The following is an 11,330-nucleotide window of genomic DNA, read 5'->3' on the forward strand; positions in this document are numbered from 1 at the left end:
TAATGCCCATGTGCCCTAGGGTTTTGATCTCCCATCTCATCCATCCACCTCATCCACTCATGCACACATCCCTAGGTGGTGTCTATATGCACACGTTTTGAGATCTCATGGATTTGATGACGACTCATTTGCACAAGTGTTAAGGGCATTCCTTCTAGGGTGATGATTTCAAGGCTGACTTGTTCAAAGTGGGCACAAATGTATATCCTTATAGTGGAAATTCATGCATTGTGAAGGTTTAAATGTGAACAAAATGCATAATTCTTGGTAAAAGGGCTTCTAGAAAGAACACTCAAGCATTGCACTTGGCATTAGAATACATTTCTAGAAGAATACCTTTATAAATGAAACTTTACACATGGAAAACTGCTCGTTTTCTTGGAATTTCACTCTCCTAAGTAATATTATTGTTTGGAGATGGTTATTTCTAGGAAATTGTCTTCATTTTATCCACCACTCCCCAACTATCTAAGTCCATTTTCATGCTCCCATTACATATTGCATACACATTAAGCTTAGTAACCCACAGGGAAACCCCCTTAGGTTAGAATTCCAGTTACCCTAACCTAGAGTGCATAGGAGAGTTGCTGAGTTGATTGTGGCCAACCTCCTAATTTGGCAAGGCTAGTACTATATTGTTTGGACTTTAAGTTAAAGGTGCTAGTTTGTGTGGTAACACAAAGGAATGCCTAGATTTTATCTCCAAATCAATCACTATGTTATATTTTATCTTGTAGTCTATTTTGCCCTTTAGTGACTTAAACATGTGAGTGTTTGGTCATATGTATTATGTGACAACATTGTAACTACTTCGGTACTTGTGGGTTGTGAGCAATGTTGCACAAAGCGGGGATGAAACGGGGACGTTTTTTGGAAGCGGGGACGCAGAAGCGTCATTTTCCAAAAATCTAGGAAGCGAAGTGTCTGCTATATATATATATTTTTTTTTCTTTTATATTTCTTTGCATTTATATTCAAAACAAACATCCCAAATACCAAATTAGTTCTAGAAGACATGAAAACATGCATATTTTTACATAAATCAAGATAGATATGGAATCCATGATTCCATTGTAGTTACTAGTATGTACATCAATGATTAATTATTCGAGCATCAACCATCTATATTCTAGCAATTACAAACATACATCAAATTTTTAAGCATATTATAAAACATAAAACATTTAAGCATATTATAAAACATAAAACATAGAGCATATTATGATTTATCTAGCAAGTGAGCAACTGTCAACATTTGTCATGTCCAAAATTCAAATAATAATGTTTACAAAATAGGTCACTTGGTCACCGCCAAGTCAAAAAGGTTCAAATTCACAAGCCTACAAGTCTAATGATTAATATATGACAAAAGTAGTAAATTGTGAATATATCTACTAATCTCTCCTCCTTCCACCACGAAGAGAACGTGGCAGTGGGCCTCCACGTGGTGGCAATGAAGAAGATGGTGCCTGTGGAAGTTGTGGCACTGAAACTGATGAAGACGAACCCCCTGCTGTTGGTGTTGAACCATGGAACCTAGGAACCAAGGGACCAGATGGGGGTGGCATCTCAACTCAATCATCATCATCCTGGAATCGCTCAAAAAATTCATACCAAAAAAAACCACTAGTTAACAAAAAAAATTAAAAATAGGAATTAGAGAAATGCTTTATAAGCAAAATTCATACCACAATGGATATACCTAGATAAGAGCATCCTCTAATTGCTCTAATCACAACACTCCATCCTCCAAATTGGGCTCCTCTAGATTCCTGTCCCAAATATTAAGGTCTTTATTAGTCTTTGCATCATCGCAGTAATGGGACAATAATCGCAAGTTAATGAACATAAACCAAGCTCTCTTCCTAGTCTGAACTCAACCTGTTCCTTTTAACACTGTGGATGAAAGAATAAGAGCTCCAACACCTCCGCAGAAGAAGTGTTTACCACCTGTGATAGCACCCGCAATGCCAAAGTCTATAGAAGTGGAGTAGCACCTCCATGCATGTTCCACCACTCATGAGAAGAAAAAGTCTCTCGATCTCTAATTGCATGCATGCTCCCAAATGGACCAGTTTTAAGCGTATAGTTTCTCAACTGTCTTCGTACCATGGTAGCCTCCTCCTCATCAAGGACTAATTTACTCAATGCAATCATATATTTTTTGTGAGCCTCTTGATCTTGGTGTGGTTTTCTCCTGCTTCCCCCCCAGGTGCTGGTGTTGAAATCCATGATGGATGATAGTATTAGGTGTCAAAACATATGCTAATGCATGCCATGGAACATTTAGCATTTCCCATCGGTTTTCCACCTCTACACGAATATAATTGTACAAGGTGAGATCTCTAGTCTCAACAATGTCTTTAATCTGCCCCAACATGCTATCCATTTGCTCATACACCTCCCCAATTATTGGTCGATATGAATCTCCAAACTTGATCATGTAATAAATTGGTTTTGTGAATTGCAAAACATATTTAACCTGTGACCAAAAGTACTTGTCAAGAATAGTGTCCTTGGCTACATTAGCACCATCTGTATCAGTGTTAATTTCCTCCCATGATTCAACACACACCATATTAGTTAAATCTTGTCTCACCTTCACTAGCCGCCTAAAGCTGAGGTAATAACTGGCAATTCTTTTTTTGCAAGTTTAAGCATTGCAACTTGGAGCAAGTGCCATAGAAGTCGTTTACCCTTGTGTGCCCTGTGATGAATTTAATGAGTTTCTTCCCTCTCTTGTAAAACTCATTAATCCACCCACATTCTTTATGCTTCACAATATCATGCATCAAAAGGTTCAATGTGTGAACCAAGCACCCAAACCAAAGGATGTGTGGATGAGTACACTCAATAACTTTTCCTGCTGCCTTACAATTTGCTGCATTATCTATGACCACTTGAACCACATTATTCGGACCAACCTCTCTGATTGATTGTAATAGGAAATCTGCAATGTTTTGGGAAGATGCACTGATGGAGGAGGAGTTATGACATGTAATAAATACTGCACCACTAGCAGAAACACCAAGAACATTTATCAAATGTTGGTTTCTAATATTTTTCCACCCATCTGATACAATGGATACCCCAAATCTACCCACTCATTTGTAAAACATGTCAAAGCTCTTTGAACCTTTTCTTTTTCTCTTTCTAATAACACTGTTCTAGCTTTCTCATAGTTGGGGGACTTTTATCCTTTTGGGGCTTCATTGATGGCCTTTACCATTTCATGCCAATGGGGAGAGTGAAGCACATTGAATGGTACACTGCAAGCACAAAGAAATTGGACTATCTTTCCATCCACATCATCCCTCCCAGCAACATTCAGGAAATCCCCTATTGTTCTTTTACCTCCAGATCTTCCAGAAGTACCATGAGGAGATGAGCTACCAAATCTAGAGGTTGCATTTGATTTAGAATGAGTTTTTTGTTTCTTGCTTTTTTGTTGTGCAACCTCCTCTATTTGGATGTATTTTCTTCTTTGTTCAGCTGAAATGTTTGGGCAAATTTGCATGCCCACAACACCCTTTTTTTCATCAGTGTCCATCACCCCACAAAGATGCCTCCTCACACGGGTATATGAACTACTAAATGGTTTTCCTCTATGACAACCATGAGGGCACAAAAATTTGTAGCTTCCACCACCCTTTCCCCCTTCAAGTTTGGTCACATAGTTCCACAAGGGTGTTAATGCAACTTTCCCCTCTAGTATTTTAGTGTTCCCTTCAGGTTCAACTTCATCCCCTTCCTCTTCAAACCTTTCCTCCTCATCATACATTGGGTCACTCATATTGGGACCACTATCCTCTTGTTGTTCTTCCCTTCTATTCCTACTCCCCCTTGCCATCATTAAAACCAAAAGTAGAATGATACATAGAAGCCAAAAGAACACCATCTTGGAATATGGATAATGGTGGCGGACAATCTGCAATTAAAGGAGCAAGTAGAAAGAATGGGAAGAGTAGGAGAGGGAGGAGAAAAATACAAAAAACAATGTAAAAAAATGAGGGAGTTTGGGGTTTGCACTTACCTCTTTAGCTCTTGTAAATGGAAGTCCTCCTTCACTCCTCCAAGCTCTCCTCTCTTCTTCTCTCTTCTCCAAGCTCTCATAAAATAAAAGTGAGCAAATGAGAGATGAAAGGGTGTTAAATCCCTTCACTTCTCTCCCTAACTCAAGGTGGACCCACCCCCAACCAAGGAAAAAAAAATTAAAAAAAGAATAAAAAAAGTGACTTTTTTTGGCCTGCGCAGCGGAAATGGCAGACGCTCGGGCGAAGCGGTCGCGATCCGTATGGATCGGACCCAGAAGCACCACGCTTTGTACGACTGAATTGTTGTACGAAATGCGTTTCGAAAAAACCGAAATGCAAGTCGGTTGTACGATTCAGAAAATGGCAGGAATTGGATTTATCAGCCCGATCCGCATTTCAGTTTTTCCGAAACACGTTTCGGAGGGTAGTTCACCGCGCATCCATACGGATCACGGATCAGGTTTTTGATCCCGGGGGGGGGGGGGGACGTTTCCTGCAACACTGGCTGTGAGATCCCGCAAGTACCCGTGGGTCTTGGCGGGTTATACAGCGAGCCAGGTCACTCGCATAGAACCCGCGCTTAAGACCTGGACTCGACGGGTATTTTATTAAATTCGGCAACCCATATAAGCCCTCCGGGTTTGCCAAAAGACCCGCATCGGACCCTTATAAGACCTGCATCGAACCCTTATAAGACCCGTCAACCCTCAAAAGGCAATTTTTTCTTTTTTGGAAATGAGGAATGCTTTATTATTGTTGTAATAGGCCTTTGAAGGGGTGTTGTCACCCAGTGAAAATAGACTCTTCAAATTTGGTTATTTGATTAGTCTATTTCTTTTTCTTATACTTCGGAATCCTAAATTATATGTTCATCTTGGTTGGCTGACTTATTTTCAAGGTTTCATGTGTAGGGGGCACCTATCTAATAATTTTTCTTGGCAATACTAACAATTTTGAGTGTTCCAAAAGCATTTTGGGCCCTTTTCACATTTATTTGTTTGCTAGTTTTTAGATGGCTAGTGATTCTAAATGCTGGAAAGATTGTTATGAGACAATCATTTATCATTTATGACATGTATTTGAATTTTGAACTTGCTGACATTTTTTATTTTAATTATGGAATCATTAGTCCTTTTCTTATTCAGTATCTAAATGTTTTGCTTACAAAAATAGAATATGTTATGTTGTACTTTTATAGATATGAGACAATGTTATGAATTATTGCATATATTGTGGTTTTTATAACTTATAAGCATTGGAATTGTCATTAGTTTCTTTTTTTGTGCTTAAAATTTACCATATTTTAACTTCTTTTTTTTGTATTTTGATAAGTCTTATACAGGTCGTTCGAGAGTCTTATACGAGTCGATGAGTCAATAGTGTGACGAGTCTTATATGAGTACGAGTCATGCAACATTGTGTGAGATAAGTCAAAAGGTCATAATTAGAAAGCCCTAATTAGTTGGGTGAATGGTGTCTTCCGTAACTATCGTATTTGAAGGACCTAGTCTATATAAGAAGGCCTCTATTTTCAAATGAAATTGTCATCACAAGTTTAGCCATCATTGTGTCCATACCTTATGCCTGATCTCTTGATCATAAAAAGATATCTACCTAGACTGTTGAGTTGAATAAGACTATGATGGTATTCTTCATGCTCTTATGAATGGGTGTTATTCTGTTCTCCTATTTACATTATGTGCACATGTTGTTTCTTCATTAATTGTTTCATTTCCCTTACTCTAAACTCATAAATCCAGGTGCATTCATATTCAACATCAAGCATGAAAGACGATTTGGTTGGAGTTTGACTACAGTATTTAAATTAATATCTTCAGTCTTTATGCTTCTTTTAATTTGCCTATCTCCTCTATATCAGCATGAGGGACAGTTGCATTTGAATATGCTGCAATGCAGCATGAAATATTGATATGCACGAGACACAGTTTTTCTAATTTGTGTGCAATAAACAATATGCACCTGTGCAGTTTTTATTATGGCTGGTCTGCTGCAATGGGTGGAGCGGAAGGCCACCCCACTTGATGTCCAGAAAGAGAACAATTGTGGTCCTCATGGCTGTCTAACCTTTTATCATGCCATCTACTTCATAATTGTTACAGTATGATGCAAATCCTCTGTTCTTAGTATCTCTATAATTCTCAAATTTAAAATTATGACCAGGGATTCGCTGAAAAGCTGACATCTGGTTTCTCCTTCTGAAACAGATCTCAACCGTGGGCTATGGTGATATTACAATGCATTCAGATTGGGGCCGCGCTGTGACTTTATTTACCATATTGATAGCTCTGTTAATATTACCTGTACAGATAAATAATATTATGGAACTTGCATCACGAAGGTGCACATGAATACTGTACACAATTGCTTAATAATTATTAATTATTACTTAGATCATAAATGTTAGGTGGTCATAGGTTTTGTTCAATTGCATCATATTTTTCCCAAGCTATCAATATGATTATATTTTGTCAGGCCATATGGAGGAAAATTTACAGTGCAAAAGGTGGTTGGTTCAAGATTTGTAATAGTCAGCGGAAATTTATCCTACCGGACTGTACAGGACTTTCTTTCAGAGTTCTATCATCCTTCTCATGACAAAGGTTGTCAAGTTGAAAAACATACATGTCCTTAAGCCTTTCGAATGTATCACTTGTTTTCAAAATGTATACCTTGCAATCTTTCAATGCCTTGTGCATTTAGGCATATAATATCATTAAAATTGAAACTTGAAGGTATCAATTAATTCTTTCTTTGTACTTTATTTCTATCGCAGATATGCCTGCATTTCCACTTCGAGTTGTGATTATGGCCCCATATAAACCCTCGTAAGCGTGTGCTTTAAGATAAAACATTCCAGTTTTTGCTACATGATTCCGTAGACTCTGTTCATGCATTCGAAAATGTGTTGTTTATAGTAGAAATTCTACCTGTTATATTAATATACATTTCTATTTGGTAGTTGTAAAAAATTTAAACATCATCTGTATTCTCTGTGTATTGGTGCTCCTTCCTGTCTAGGTTTGAAATGAAGACACTCCTAGCAAATTACAAAGGTCGTGTAGAGTTTATTGAGGGCACTCCTTTAAAAGAATCTGACCTTGATCGTGTTGGTGCTAAGGTGGCTTCAGCTGTCTTTTTAATGGCAGATCGACAGGCTGTGGTGAGCTTCCATATTCTTTATTTGTTGTCTAACTTTTATTTTTGTTAACAGACTGTTCGAAAGCGTTTACTTGAAGTTTGTACCGAGTCTTAATTATGATATTTATGATATTATAATTTATTTCTTTTATCTTAAATCCTAGATTCCAAATGTATCCTCTAGTCTTAAATTAATGCCTTCCTTTTGGACCAAATATGGTCATGATAGAAGCTTTATTCTTGAAATTAACTAAGCTGTATTCTGTGAAATCTCATCTGATAAGCACGAGTTTGAAGAATCCTGATGCAGAAGATGCAGCACAGTTTGTCCGCACATTGACTGTTCACCGACATTGTGGTCCAAAGGTGAGAGTTATTGTAGAAATGTTGAAACCTGAGAACGAGGACAGTGCCATTTTAGATGATGCAGAAAATGTAATTGAGATTATTTGCCCAGAAGCTATCCGTTTCCAGTTGCTCGCCTGCAGGTTGGTACATTGTTTCAATAGTGAGGATAATTTGTCTCTACAACCATATCTTAATGTTGCTAAGTTTTCCTGGTCATGGACATTAAGTATATCTATAATTTGGGTTCTTTCTGTATCTTCGTTTCAGCTGCCATGTTAAAGGGTTGCCAACATTTTTGACAAATTTGTTCAAGTCTGGTCTGGCTGTCACTAGTCTTGGATCTGAACGTTGGATGCAGCAATATTCCAGCGGGCTTAAGCAGGAAGTCTTTCCAGTGATATTACCATCTTGCTTTTACACAGAAGGATTTCTTTTTGAAGAGGTCAGTGATCAGTATTGGATTGCAAGATGCCGTTTTATAGCTAGAAGCACAAAGAAAATAAAATATTTAGCAATCAAGCAAGACAGTTGTTCTAGATTTGGATCCATGCAATAGTGGTGGAGTAAATTAGACGAAGAAAACATTTGTCTGTTCTTTTTCACATTTGTAATTTAGGTTGAAATGATTGATGTATATTTAATTCCTTTCTCTTGATTGCATTTTCAATAGATTATGCATATTTTTGGAAAAAGATAGGGATGATTGTTTGGGGTGTGATTTGAACCTAGCAGACCTTTTTCATTCTCACTAACTCTGTAGTTGATGTAATTGTTCTTATTTGGTCCCCGTTATCTTAGAAAGATGACTGAACAGTAAGAAAACAAAACAGCTGGACTGAGCTTTTGATGCTCATCATTCATATATTGGGTTTTACATGTTAAATTCAATGTCGTCTACATGATCTCTCTTGTGTTGTACTGAATTAAGGGATGGAATTAGCTTTCTAGGTATACAATGAATAAAAAGTTAAAATTCGTCTAATTGGTTTATTCTTTTGTAAAGGTTGCAGAGGTCATTTACCGAAAGCATCAAGTTATTCTTTTTGGCCTTGACATTTTAAAGGAGGATATGTCAAGAGGGCGGCAGATTTCATCTTCGGATGTTGGTTTAAGATCTTTGGGCTGCAGAGGAGGTTTCCAAATTTGGTAGACAAGTTTCTTTCCTTTGCTCGATGCAGAAGCTTTCGTCTTAATACAAGATAGTGAACTGTTAGAGGAAGTTAAGAAACGCAGACTTATTCAAATTACAAGATCCTTGGACACCAACGAAACTGATTTCTCCATCTCCAGTGATCATTCTACGGGGAAATCTAGTTCTGGGGGTTCTGGATCACTTATAAGTTCTGGATACAGGAGTGGACATCAGAGTAAAATACAGAACATTATTTCAGCCAGTCATGATCAAAGTCAGTCATTGGATAGCTCTCTCATTGACACAGATATTCCTGTTGGAACAAAGAAGCACATATTTTCACTCGAGGAAGCGATAGATATTGCAATGAGCTGGCCGCCACCACAGAAGTGGGAGAAACCTGAACCTCCAGTGTTGGAAAGAAATGCAAATGTCATAATGGAAAATTTGTCTAACAGAACTATGTTAGTAGTCAATTTGAATGCACCACATATTTTGTTATGCATCCAGGGAAAGTGGCCGGTTAATATTTTCTATCTCATAAGCCATCTTAGAATGCCAAGTCTGCCAAATCCACCAGTAGTTATTTTGCATCCTCATGAACTAGGTTCTTCTGACTGGGGTTGTGTTGGAATGTTTGAAGACGTCTATTTTATAAAAGGATCACCTTTGTATGAGCTAGATCTGTTACGCGCTGGAGTAATGCAAGCAGGCATGTATCTTTTCTGCTTTTACTGCTCTTGCTATACATTTGATAACTCAATATCTAGTATTTCTTTATTTGATTTATCTGAGATCCAGTAGAGGTTCTTACAATTTGTGCAAATCAGAAATATTTTTTAAAAAGTTGTCTTGAAGTTGTTTGAAGGTATTTTGTTTTGGTATGTATTAATATCTGCTTAGGGGAGAAGCTTTCTATTTGACTTTCACATTTTCTTTATGACTGTTTCTCAGACATTTTGCAGTTTTAATTGGTTTGACTTTGTTTCTGCAGAAAGAGTGATCATATTGGCACAACGGTGCCGAGGGGAAGAAACTATTGATGCAAATGAATCATCTGCTACAGCGGTAGCTTCTTATGATATCAACAACATTCTCATAGCTGCAACTGTTGAACGCCTACTTCATCCAACAAGGGACCGAATTGTTGTTGAGCTACAACAGGAAGCTCAGATTCATAACTTGAGGCCTAAATTTCATATGAGCAAGGGGAGGTTTGATTCTGAGATATATGCTAGGAATCGGGATGCTGACTACATGTTTTCACCTTCATATATTGAAGGAAAGGGTTTTAGTCCTGCTGCACTCAACTTTTTACTGTAAGTTTCATTACCTTGAATTTATATTTATAATTAAAATTTTGTGGCGACCTATACTCAGCAGTCTTTTGGTTGCTTGTTAGTCTGATTTTATTCTATTTTGAACACTATCCTTCATCACATACATTGTGAAGTAAACTGGATTAGTTTGATCCCTACAAAGAAAGCTAGTCATTTTTCTTTGGTGGGAAATGGAGATCCTTGAATTCATCCGCAGCAATAATTAACTCACTAGATTTTGCTGAATGTGAATTGGTGCAGTGTTTATATAGTGTTTATTCTTTTCCACATATTTCTTCTATAAAGACGACCTTGCAGTTTTTCATGTTAATATCGATTATGAGTGTTTGGAAGTGTTGATTTTTTTGCAGATATGCGACATTTTTCAATCGTAATACACTTAGCATAGTGAAGAAGTTCTTATCAGGTGGAGTAAATGTAATGAGTACTGAAAACAATCAATCTTTTCTGGAGAAACTTGACCAGCATCCAATTCCAAAAGGTTATGCAGGGAGAACATTCATGGAGCTCTTCTTAGATGTTTTGCGAGATGACAATATTCTTGTATTGGGCCTTCACAGGCCAGCAGGCACATGCAACTCAATAGTTTCATACGTGTATACCAATCCACAACCTGCTGAGATATTGGTTGTTGGAGATTTGATGTTTGTCATACATGCATGAAATTGCACCACAAACTTCTCATACAACATTGGTTGGATGTAGATACTATCTGCATCATACTTCTTTTAGGCAATATATGGATTTGAAATGCATTTTGTAGAATCAGTTGCATTCTGCAGAATAGGTTACATTCTGCATTTCAAATAATTACTACTAGTATTTTTTGTGGCTGAAGATATTGGTCTATTCCATTCTATTATTGTTTTGGGCTATCAAAACTAATTAATTTTATATATTGTTTCCCAGCTCAAAACAGCTTTCATGCAAGAGGTTGAAATATCCATTATCCTACGATGCCATTGTGCTCAAGGAAATACAATGTGGAGAAGTGAATACTAAATAGTATAGAATAAAATTCAATAAACATTTACACATGAATGAACCCTATTAAAAAATTGTTATCTTAGTTGTTTGTGACATCATATAACTCCTCACATGGAGCTTGGGAATGTCTCTCACAGGATTTGCTGCTGAATATGCTACCACTGCTACTATTAATTGTAATAATGAAATTTTCGTTATTGTGTTCTGAAGATCCAAACAGGAAGTATGGGATGTCATAAAGGATAAAGAAATTATGATTCAATATTTATTGTATAGAATATACAAAATGCAAATTTTGCATATTAAAGATTTGTTTTCAACAAAGCCTAC

At 37.1% G+C, this 11,330-nt stretch overlaps 1 protein-coding gene across 1 annotated transcript in view; it reads left to right on the top strand.

The window, feature by feature from the left end:
* Positions 1–10,929, top strand: part of LOC149170158 (uncharacterized) — a 92,599-nt gene extending 81,670 nt beyond the window's left edge. Inside the window, 12 exon segments of the mRNA XM_089428920.1 lie at positions 6,023–6,153; positions 6,260–6,393; positions 6,528–6,655; positions 6,829–6,880; positions 7,074–7,215; positions 7,491–7,681; positions 7,809–7,983; positions 8,545–8,651; positions 8,653–8,731; positions 8,734–9,389; positions 9,672–9,992; positions 10,364–10,929. Coding sequence (XP_089285046.1) covers positions 6,023–6,153; positions 6,260–6,393; positions 6,528–6,655; positions 6,829–6,880; positions 7,074–7,215; positions 7,491–7,681; positions 7,809–7,983; positions 8,545–8,651; positions 8,653–8,731; positions 8,734–9,389; positions 9,672–9,992; positions 10,364–10,676 — 2,429 coding nt within the window. The 3' untranslated portion in view covers positions 10,677–10,929.
* Positions 10,930–11,330: the final 401 nt, after the last annotated feature.

The sequence above is a fragment of the Pinus tabuliformis genome, chromosome 4_2, assembly GCF_031772625.1.
Source record: "Pinus tabuliformis cultivar Carrire ecotype Pingquan chromosome 4_2, CPIR1, whole genome shotgun sequence".
Lineage (NCBI taxonomy): Eukaryota > Viridiplantae > Streptophyta > Pinopsida > Pinales > Pinaceae > Pinus > Pinus tabuliformis.